A 12,186-nucleotide genomic window follows, 5' to 3' on the forward strand; every position below is an offset into this window, starting at 1 on the left:
AACATTTGCAAGTTATTCTGGGATTTGTGATAAGTCCAGAAAAAACAAATGGGTTCAATTGCTTGGTGTGTGTGTGTGTGTGTGTTGCTGAGGATCGAACCCAGGGCCTGGTGCATGTTAGACTGGTACTTTACCACTACATCTCTAGCCCCCAGTCCATTTATTAAATGCTTATGAGAAGGGTACTTTCAGGATGTGGGCACAAATATGATGTTTATCAGAACTCTCAGATGTTTTTGTTTGTTTTATGGTGCTAGACCTCCTGTGTGCTAAGCATGTGCTCTACCACTGAGCTACACTCTGAACCCCAGGCCCCTCAGGTTTTATGAGACATCAGTCCTGTTGTATAAATCTCAGAATGTAAGTTTCACATACTAATTCGTCATTTCACGAATCAGTAAATTACTGCCTTAACAAGAACAACTTTTGACTATTAAATGTTTTGTGTTCTCTTAAAGCCTATCGCTGAAGCACCATTCAAGTTTGACATGGAATTGGATGACTTACCTAAGGAAAAGCTCAAAGAACTCATTTTTGAAGAGACTGCTAGATTTCAGCCAGGATACAGATCTTAAATTTGTCAGGTACCTGGAGATTTAACCATATAGTTAACCCCAAAGAAGAAGAAAGAATATAAGTGTCATTAGAAAGTAAAAGAATTCAATGTATTCCTCTTTACTTAACTATAGCTTTTATACTCATGGCTTTTGAATTTAAAACTGGAAAAATTACATTTTGTCTTTCACCGTTGTTCAGAAGATATACTTAGAATTCTTTCATTTCTGGCAGTTTATATTGACCTAAGTTACAGTGACAGGAAATTAAAGTGACAGTTTCTAGAATAGTAGCTACAGTGAGACTAGTGTTTAGGCAGAAGGGCAATTACCAAAGTTGATTGTTTTTTTGAGAAAATAAATTCACCGGCAAGAATAAGTTGGAGGTCTTCATTTCTGGAAATTTCAGTTGTTTTACTTCATATGATGTTTTTTTTGTTTGTTTTTTTAATTTTTTTTTTTTTTTTTAGTTGTTGATGGACCTTTATTTTATTCATTTATTTATATGCAGTGCTGAGAATTGAACCCAGTGCCTCACACATTGCTAGGCAAGTGCTCTACCACTGAGCCACAACCCCAGCCCTTCATAGGACATTTTAAATGTTGGGAAATTTTAACATGTAACTTTTGAGGCCCTACTACTTCCCCTTCTCCCCCCAGTACTAGGGATTGACCTCAGGGCCTTGCTAGGCAAGCACTCTACCACTGAACTACATCCCCAGCTACCTAGGACTTTTTTCTAAGAATCGAGAATGTAGAACTTCATTCAGTAAATACCATGACTTAAGTGCACATATGATAGCTAGTCAGGACAGAGAAACACTGATAGGATATTTAAGCCAATGGAGTGCTAGTCAGACAGTGAGCATGAGAGTGAAAATCAATGGCAAGTGGACATAGGAAATAGCCAAGAAAGGAAGGAAGATGCATGGAGTCCCAAGAAGACAACTTGACTTCATGGGTTGGTTTGGTTTTGGTTTATTTTTTGTTTTTTTGTTTTGTTTTGTTTTGTTTTTTGTTTTGTTTTGTTTTTTTATTGTAAACAAATGGGATACATGTTGTTTCTCTGTCTGTACATGGCGTAAAGGCATACCATTTGTGTAATCATAAATTTACATAGAGTAATGTTGTTTGATTCATTCTGCCATTTTTTCCCTTCCACCCCTCCCCTCCATCTATACAGTCCTTCCTTCCTCCATTCCTGCCCCCCTCCCTAAACCCAACTCCAACCCCAACACTAACCCTTCCCACCCCCCATTATGTGTCATCATCCACTTATTAGTGATATCATTCTTCCTTTGGTTTTTTGAGATTGGCTTATCTCACTTAGCATGATATTCTCCAGTTTCATCCATTTGCCTGCAAATGCCATAATTTTATCACTCTTTATGGCTGAGTAATATTCCATTGTATATATATACCACAGTTTCTTTATCCATTCATCAATTGAAGGACATCTAGGTTGGTTCCACAATCTGGCTATTGTGAACTGAGCAGCTATGAACATTGATGTGGCTGTATCTCTGTAATATGCTGATTTTAAGTCCTTTGGGTATAGGCCAAGGAGTGGGATAGCTGGGTCAAATGGTGGTTCCATTCCAAGTTTTCTAAGGAATCTCCACACTGCTTTCCAGAGTGGCTGCACTAATTTGCAGCCCCACCAGCAATGTAAGAGTGTATCTTTCTCCCCACATCCTCGCCAACACCTGTTGTTGCTTGTATTCTTGATAATCGCCATTCTAATTGGGGTGAGATGGAATCTTAGGGTGGTTTTGATTTGCATTTCTCTTATTACTAGAGATGTTGAACATTTTTTCATATGTTTGTTGATTGCTTGTATATCTTCTTCTGTGAAGTGTCTATTCATTTCTTTAGCCCATTTGTCAATTGGATTATTTACATTCTTGGTGTAGAGTTTTTTGAGTTCTTTATATATTCTGGAGATTAGCGCTCTGTCTGAAGTATGATTGGCAAAGATTTTCTCCCACTCTGTAGGCTCTTTCTTCGCATTGCTGATAGTTTCCTTTGCTGAGAGAAAGCTTTTTAGTTTGAATCTATCCCAGTTATTAATTCTTGCTTTTATTTCTTGTGCTATGGGAGTCCTGTTGAGGAATATTTTTTGTTCTTGATGGTACTAAGGATTGAACTCAGAACCTTGCACACACCGGGTAAGCACTCTTACCACTGAGCTACATCTCCAGCCCTTTATTTTTTATTTTGAGATGGTGTCTCACTAAGCAGCTGAGTCTGACCTCAGACTTGCAGTCCTCCTGCCTCAGCCTCCAAAATTGCTGGGATTACAGGCATGACTGACTTGAGTTCATTTTTTATATTCATAGTACCAGTGTGTACAGAACAGGTATGTGCAGAGGGTAATCTTGTACTTGCTAGGAAGTATGGACATCAGGAAAGGAGCTAGCCGTGTGCTCAGAGTGACAGTCTGAACTCTGAGCATTCTTCTTGTTTGTTTATTTTTGAGACAGGGTCTTGCCAAGTTGCCATTGTCTGGCCTCAAACTTGTCAGGGCAAGTCTCAATATTGCAGTCCTCCTGCCTTAGCCTCCCAGATTACAGAGATTATAGGTGTGGGCCATCAGGCCCCTCATTCCCCTTTGTCTTTAGAACTTTCTGTTCTTCACGATAGTCCATTGTTTGTATTCATTTCCAAGCCCCTCCTTTAATTTAGAATTACAAATAATTCAGAGTTTTACTTAAATACTTTTAGGAGTCACGTCACACCACACACACACACACACACACACACTTTTTATTAGATACTGAAAGTCCTTCCTTTCTTTATTCAAGAGTAATGAATGTGATTACTTGACAACTGCTCGTTTGCCAGTGATAGATGGTCTTTTGGTTCTCATCTTTATTTTGCTGCCTGCTTTTTTCAGCAGATTCACAGTTTGCGAGCATCTCTCTGAAAAGGGTTCGCTCCAGGACTCCCTTCCTCCCATGGGAAGCACATTCTCCAGTTTAATAAATCCAAAGAGTTACAGAGTTAACAGAGTCCTCTGTGTCTGCCTCTTCTGATGAGACAGAAAAGAATGGAAATTTAGGTGCTTGCCCTGAGAAACTCCTAGTGGAGACCTGTTCTATAATTAATGCTGCCTGCAAGGGGGTCCAAACACTGCTCTCTGTTCAGATTATGAGTATGGGCAAAAAAAGCTGGGAAAAACTTCGTCAAGAAGGTGAAGCCTAAGCTGATCCATTGGAAGGATTTATATGGACCTGGACAGAAACTGCATGAGTGTTAGGGTTACAAGGTGGCAATGTTGGTAAATTAAGAAATGTACAAAAAAAGAAAACACAATTCTGGATTTTAGAGAATGTGTAATGAGAGGGAAAAGAATAGGGCTTATGTCAGAACCCTAAGGGCTAGGGAGATAGCTCAGCTGGTAGAGTGCTTGCCTCGCAAGCATAAGGCCCTGAGTTCGACCCCCAGTACCACCAAAAAAAAAAAACAAAACCCTAGAAAAAAAAGAACCCTAGAAATGAGCGGGGAAGTAAAGAATTGTGAGGAGCAACCAAAGCAGTTGCTGGGAAAAGCTTTGGATGGAAGCAACATGGAAGGAGCTAAAGATATCCCGCTAAAGATATCCCTTGATAGTCAGATGTATGTGTCTGTAGAGACTGCAGACAAGTGGCCAAGGCAACATTGAGATTGTGATGGAACAGGAGGCCTTCAGTGGAGTTTTAGAATAGTGGTTTCTGCAGTGATTTTTCCTTTGAGTTTTTCTGTTAGGTAGATATCCATTCTCTCCTACACTGTGCTTTTTACCATAATGGGGTCTGGAAACAATAGCTCAAGCTGAGGGGTCCCTGGGACTCTTTTGGTCAGTGCCCAAGCTGGAAAGCAGAAGCCACTCCAGGTGTTCCACACAGAAGGCAATGATTGATCAGAAGGTGCTAGAAGGGCTCAAGAACAAAAGGGGGAAGGTGGAATTACCAGTTTGGTCACTGCAGAAAGCTATCCATGGTCTCCAGCTAAAATGGCAAGAGGTTTTTAATCAAAGTCCTTGATCAAGTGGGCCGGGTGGGGAGGGGTGCCAGGGAACCCACTGTAACTTTATCTGTCAGAGACTGCAGACACTTCCCATCATTGGGGAGGAAAGAGGGGTCAGGAGACCCTACTTTCACTGACTCAGGGAGATTGTGGGACCTGAAGTCACTGGCATCATCCAGTACCTTTGAAACCTGGGAAACTACCCTCCTCCTCCACCTCCTCCTGAAAAGCAAGGGCTCCTTCATAATTCCTTTCACAGCTTATTTTTCTTAGACTAGTGAGTAGCCTGTGATTTTTCCCATCTTCCTTGTCTTAGTTCGGATGCATTTCCACTTAGTCTGAACCAGATAGTTTATCAGACACCAAGAGTAAGCAGAACAGACAGACCTACATGTGACCTCCAAGGAGCACCCAGTCTAGCAGGGGAGAAACCATACTACCAGAGCATCTGTGCCCATATGTAGCACATGAGGCTTAACATGAGGATAAGTTTTTCATCATTCATTTACTCAGCATTGAGCAGTTCCTAGTGCCAGATAGGAGGAAAATAAAGATGAATAAGACCCAGGCTTTTTTGTCCAGCAGCTCGATAGCAGGAAACAGGCAAACAATAAGGAGTGTGTACAGTATCAGAGATGCTATCACAGAGATGAGTAAGGGCCCAACAGGCCCCAAGAGTAAACTAAGCCTCATAGAATAAGGCATTTGTGCTATGCTGAATCCTGATTGCTGGTAGGGAAGGAACCACAGTAAACCAGGAATAGCAGAGCCTGTGAGTACAGACTTGACCTAACTAGGAGGAGTCTTCAGAGAAAGGACCAAGCCCTGGACATAGCCCTTGCCTTCTTAAGGAGGCTAAATCTCCCTCACAAGTAGTTTCCTATCCTGAAGTGTTATCTTAGGAGACTGTGAGGGCAGCAAGGAAGTAAAAGAACCTTACAAGCTGGGACCAGTGGGATGGTTGGCCAGGCCACTGGAGAAAAGGGCTGTGTAGCATCACAGAGGGGAACCAGACAGAGGCCAAGGTGCTCCTAGGACGTGATGTGGCTGCTGACTGACTGCCCTCTGAAGTCAGCATTACAGACAGGCACCAAAATTCTCACTGTGTGCACCCCAACTCAGGTTCAGGTGTGGCAAGCATATCACTTCTGTGTCATTCATTTGTTCCAGGCCCACAAGAGGCACACAGGTGTTCATTATGTACTTAAAGCCTGGCCTTTTCCATTGTTCTTTTAGTGGCAATTTTCAGCTGCTCTTAAAAGTTCAAAAAATTTTAAAGTAGACACCCATATTCCCACCACCTAAATTCTACAATTTTTTTACTATGCTTGTTTTCCCCTTAACTCTCCATCTGTTCTTCCATCTACCCATCAATCCATTTTCATCATACATTTTAAAGGAAGTTGCCAACATCTAGACTGACTTATAGTTTAGTCATCTAGAATATAAAAATGAATCCAAGGGAGGGTGGGACTGGGAAAATCTATTAACCTACTAGCCAGGTTCTTTTCATAAGTGTTTCATTTGAAACACTTCACAGCAGCACTCTCTGAAGTCAGCATACACTGCAGATCTATGATTGAGGAAACCAAAGATTATAGAGTACCTAAGAGTTTTGCTCAAGATTGTACATCATTGCAAAACTAGGCAGGGGATCCAGGCATTGTATACTTAAGATGCCATTTTCTTGTGATCAATCCACACTGCCTCCTTGTTCCCTAGAAACATCTCAGGACTTGTTCACAACACTAAAGAACATGTTCCTGAGTTTCTAGCCTTACAGACCTGAGATTAAAAGCTCCAAATCAGAGAGCCTGCCAGGTAGAAAGTACTGTGAGACACAGGGAAGTTAGACAGAGGTGCTGATCACCTACTTTGTTGCAGCTGGAAAGAACTGAAAAACATCCACACTAAGAACCTTTTTGACGTAGGAAGTTCTCAAGGGACCCCTCTGCTTGCTGGGGCCAGGTATTCATAGTGACCTGAGAGATTTGGGGGTTTTTTGGTTTTTGGGTTTTTTTTGTTCCAGGGATTGAACTCAGGGGCACTTAACCACTGAACCACGTCCCCAGCCCTTTTTGCATTTTATTTAGAGATGGGGTCTCAGTGAGTTGCTTGAGGCCTCATTAAGTTGCTGAGACAGACTTTGAACTCCCATCTCAGCCTTCCAAGCCACTAGGATTACAGGCATGTGCCACCATGCCCTGCTGACCTGAGAGGTCTTAAAGGGTCTTGTATTTTGCTTGTGTTAATGTTTTGAGTTACCAGTCTCAAAGGTATATGTGACAAGCCTCATCCTCACTTAGGCCCATCTCCTCAGTCCCCTTCCATGAGACTGTGAAGGTAGAAGTAATCATCTTTCCTCCTCTTTCTGCCTGTTAATGATGTGAACTTTCTCAGAAGTGTCAATTACTAGGGACTGTTAACCTCATCGCCCTGTGGTTTCCTGGAAAGTGAAAGCATTTTAGGGCAGCTTTAACTTAGGCCAGCCAGTAAGTTTGGCTGCAGCTCATGATGTGTACCTCTAAACAACAGGAGCCACTTCTCCCTCAGCCCATCTCCTTGTTCCTGGTTGAATCATGACACCCATCCTTCATGCCCTGTCTCCTAAATGGCAGGTGAAAACCATAGTAGTGCTGAGGGTAGAAACTGGGCCTCACACAAGCTAGACAAGTGCCTCTGCCACCTAGCTATATCCCTAGCACTCTACTAGATATTCATGTTCCAGGCCTCTGGGAATCAGCCCCAGCTCACCTTTCCAGAATCCCACCCTACTGGTCCACCAGCACCAGGTTTGGCTTTCAGAGAAAACTTGAGCATTATTAACAATACAAACTCTGTTGTCTGTGCAATTGACTTTATCCTACCTGGTTATCCAGAAAGAGAAAGAGACTTAATAAGAATAGGAAGAGACAACTTTTTCCGCATAGAAATAGATGTAGTACTTTACAAAGACCCTTGAACTCTAATTTTGACTTTGGAATGGTGTATACCATTTGGTTAATGAAGGGCTTCCTGGGAACATTGAAGCCAACCTGACTGAATATCAGTGCCTGTGCATCTTTTCTATGATTATTATGGAAATAGCTTCTGAGAACTGTCTGAGAAAGGTGCCCTTGAAATCTGGACAGAGCCTCAGCCCCTTCAAAACTGCCATGTGTTACACATGCCCAGGTGTGTGCAAGTGAAGTGACTTTTTTGTAGTAATTTTCCCCCTTTTGCTTTTTTTTTACTTCTGATGATGAGATTTTAATGTCACGGTTTTCACTTCTCCATTTTGTAATGCTGCTAATGTTGTTTTAACATGGTTCAGTCCTAACTCCCGGGTTTGTTTGTGTTTTTACAGGACAAGGGATCAGAGGACTGGACGTGCTCAGACATCGGTGTTCTTCTTTCCAGTTCTTGACCCCTGGTCTTGTCTCCAGCCTGTCTTGGCTTATTCAGTTTGACTCCTTTGAGCCATTCAGAGGGGTGGTTTCTGGTAGTTGTGGCTTTTATGCTTTCAAAGAATTCCTTCAGTCCAGAGAATTCCTCCTGGCACCCCTGTGTGTGTCACCCACCGGTGACCGGCAGCAGTATGTACTTCCAGTGCACCTACTGCTTACTGTTGCTTTAGTCACTAATCGCTTTCTGGTTTGAAAGATGCAGTGGTTCCTCCCAGTCCTGAATCCCTCCTACATGATGCCCTGCTGACCCATGCCTCACCAGAGCGAGAGTCTTTCCACATTGGCTCTAGTCACTGGCATCTTTATGAGAAGGAAGGCTACTACCTAGGGCACTTTAAGTCAGTGACAGCCCCAAATTTGCACTTCATGTGTTGACTATAACTGTTCCCCCAGAGCTTATGGAAATACCTTGGATGACACTGCAGCCTGCCACAAGTGCTTTTGTTGCAGGAATCCTTTGGGAGCACTTGTCAGTGTCTTTTTCTAATATCATGTTAGTTACTAACATATTTAAGGTATGTGCTATTTGCCCACCTTTTAGAAAATTCAGTCATTTTTCCGAATAGAAAGGAAGTACTGCACCCAGCAATGTCATTCTTCAGATTTACTGTGGTTACTTATACCAATTATAGAGGTATAACATTTGTCAAAATGTATTACATGCAGTACTTACTGTTTGCTAGACCTGCATAAAAAGATTTGAAGTGGCAGCTGTGCTCAGCATTTGTTTCTGGAGAAGTAGTGAGCAGGCTGATCCACATGTCCAGGGTGGAATTCCATGCACCTGGTGCACATATGCCCTGAGCTGTTTCACTAACCACATTCAATGTTGGAGGATTTAGCAGAGAGGAACACTGCAACTTTAAATGAAAAAGTGTACAATTCTTTTTCCTTCTACAGCATGTCAGCATCTCGAGTTCATTTTTCAACCTACAATATAACAATTTGTAATAAAGCCTTCATGAGCTCATGACATGAAGCACTGTTCTGTCGTCAAGTACTCTTAAATATTTCTAATACTGCTGAATTAAGACCATCAGAAAAAGCTAGCATTAAGTCATGTTCAGAGCTCTTCATATTTTCTTGATCTCTTTAAGTATTTGTTCTGCCACTGTGTACTGTGGAGTTGACTCGGTGTTCTGTCCCAGTGCGGTGCCTCCTGACTCCCCCACTGCTCTCTGTGGTGAGAAATTTGCCTTGTTCAATAATTACTGTACCCTCGCATGACTGTTACAGCTTTCTGTGCAGAGATGACTGTCCAAGTGCCACATGCCTATGATTGAAATGAAAAATCTATTGTTACCTCTGAGTTGTGTTCCACGGAAAATGCTATCCAGCAGATCATTTAGGGAAAATAACTCTATTTTTAGCTTTTCATTTCTTAGCTGTCCCTTTTTTTTTTTTTTTTTTTTTTTTTTTTCTTGTTTGATTTTTGACAGCAATGGAGAATGGGTTATATAAAGACTGCCTGCTAATATGAACAGCAATGCACTTGTAATTCATGGAAATAAATGTACATCTTTATCTTCACATTCATGTTAAGATTCAGTGTTGATTTCCTCTGGATCAGTGTGTCTGAACAGACTGCCAGGTTCTGTTTGTGCTTCAAATAAAAATGCCCATGGGCTTCACTTCCCCACCCCAGGCATTGCCCCACACTTCAGTGTATATGAGGTGGCTTACAAAGGGTCTTTTTCCCTCTGTGCAGCTTATAATTCTGACATATTTCTTTGTTCAAATAATAAGTCTTACATAGTCTGTGAAACCCTGATGACAAAATCTAAATATCTCAGGTTGGAATCTCTGTTTCCTTCCAAAAAGGAACCTACCTGTGTGCCCCAGAGCTGCTGCTAGCAGAGCCAAGTGCTGAGAAGGACTGCCCAGCACTACATGGTGCATGCCACCTGGCCCAGTGTGCTGACACACCTCATGTGGCTAAAGAAAGATGACTGACTCATCCTCAGAAATAAGAATCATGTCTTGATTCTTACCCTAAAAATACATACTTTTCACTTCCACCCTCTGAGCTGCCATGTCATGGTCCATGCAGCATTGACAGGATACAGAGATTTGACTGTTATTTGATATATTGATAAATAAGTCAGTTTTCATTTTAAAAAAAGCATTGACAGTTTTATTACTCATTTCTTTATACTTTATAATGCAATGTTAGTATTAGTTTAATTTGCAATCTTATTCTAGGTAGAAAAACTGTAGCCTCAGCTTCTAATATCTAGGGACTACAAGCTCTTTGCCATCCCCTTTGTTGGTACTGTAGAAGATTGGCATGAAACTACTCACTGCATTCTAGAATCACTGTAGCCACAGGTGATGTACTTTTCATTAATATCATGTGAAATGTAATTTAACAAGTCAGAGAATTGTCATAACCAAGGTACCTGTGAAACTACGAGTTATTATGTGTAACAGACACATCATTTTGGTTTTATATTTCTAAATATGTACAGATTATGTCATCTCAGTTCATAATTGGTGATGCTGAATGCCTCCATTATTAGCATGCTTAGATAAGCTTTCTGATGGATGTCTTTTTTGGTGTCTAAAATGTAAGCAAAAAATTCCCATTGAAACATTCCAGGCCTTTTGTTTGGTACAAAACAGCCAGCCAACAAACCTGTGGGATCGATGTGAGAACCTATCATGAAGACTCTACCCTGACAGTCTCTAGAACTTACAGAGAAACAAACGCAGACCACCCACCATGGAATCTGGGTAAACAAGTATCATGTTCTATATGCAGGTGTGGTATGTTCACACTCGTTTCTGCTGTTTTCAGGCAGAGGCGGTGGGTGTGGAGAAAACTGTTAGCTTTAGTAAGCTACACATGGCTCACCAGTAATTGTTTCTAAGGAACCATGAAGGTAAACCACCCACATGCTACATTAATATTCAGCCCATTCAGAGGAGACTCTTTGATCTTTATTTGCTTTTATGTTAATATAGTTTTTTAATTAACTTTTATATAGTATGGTAACCATATGTTAATACACACATACATATGCACACATGCTTTGGGTCCTTCCATAATACTTTTATATTTGTAAATCAATGTTTTGGAGCAATCCCAAGTTTAAGGGAAATATTTTTGTAAATGTTGTGGTTTTGAAAATCTGAGCAATCCTTTTGCTTACACATTTTTAAAGCATTTGTGCTTTAAAATTGTTATGCTGGTATTTGAAACACGATACTCCTTTAGTGCAGATGAGAAGCGTGTAAGAGTGGAGTAAGGATGTGGTTTCTCTTACTGTTATCCAACTCAACATGATGGATCAGCAACGACTGGGAATCCAGAGTGAATTCTCTAGGGTTTTACCAGATTTACCTTAAGCTTGTTGCCTTTTTGTGATGTTTATCCGTGTAGAGCACTCCAGAAAGTTCTGAAACTGCTTTGTATCTGCTTTGTACTGTTGGTGCCTTCTTGGTATTGTACCCCAAAACTCTGCATAGATTATTTAGTATAATGGTAAGTTTAAAAAAAAAAAAAATGTTAAAGGAAGATTTTATTAAGAATCTGAATGTTTATTCATTATATTGCTACAACTTAACATTTATTTGTGGTATTTGTGATTTGGTTAATCTGTATAAAAAATGTAAGTAGAAAGGTTTATATTTCATCTTAATTCTTTTGATGTTGTAAACGTACTTTTTAAAAGATGGATTATTTGAATGTTTATGGCACCTGACTTGTAAAAAAAAAACTACAAAAAAAATCCTTAGAATCATTAAATTGTGTCCCTGTATTACCAAAATAACAGCACTGTGCATGTATAGTTCAATTGTAATTTTATATGTGAAATGATGAAATGGTCTTGGCCTTTATTACAGCATTTCCCAAATAAGCATGCCTTCCTCCTTTGACTTGGCTTATGGTAATTGATGATAGGATCATAAGGTCCTCTGGAGTCAAAATGGGTTTTTAGTTTTAGTCCCCTACATTTCCCAGGTGGTTCTTCAGCCCTTGGGTATAGAGGGGGAAGAAGGTGTTATCCCCTCTTCCTATGCCTCCCACCCTTATCTTCAGCAATCCTAATGCTGGGGCAGCTCTTTTTTCAGACCAAGAAGTCATAACTATATTAGTGAGTCTTAGACATTTTGATTCTTGTCAGTGTTAAGCATTATGCAATGACAAGACAGAGAAGTTTGTTGTTTATTTTGTA

General features: G+C 40.7%; 1 protein-coding gene across 1 annotated transcript in view; it reads left to right on the forward strand.

Annotated features, from left to right (window-relative positions):
- The window catches only part of Mapk1 (mitogen-activated protein kinase 1), a 99,780-nt gene extending 88,193 nt beyond the window's left edge, over positions 1–11,587 (forward strand). The window contains 2 exon segments of the mRNA XM_047560833.1: positions 459–584; positions 7,909–11,587. Of these exon segments, the coding sequence (XP_047416789.1) occupies positions 459–575 (117 nt within the window). The 3' untranslated portion in view covers positions 576–584; positions 7,909–11,587.
- Positions 11,588–12,186: the final 599 nt, after the last annotated feature.

Source organism: Sciurus carolinensis, chromosome 8, assembly GCF_902686445.1.
Source record: "Sciurus carolinensis chromosome 8, mSciCar1.2, whole genome shotgun sequence".
NCBI lineage: Eukaryota > Metazoa > Chordata > Mammalia > Rodentia > Sciuridae > Sciurus > Sciurus carolinensis.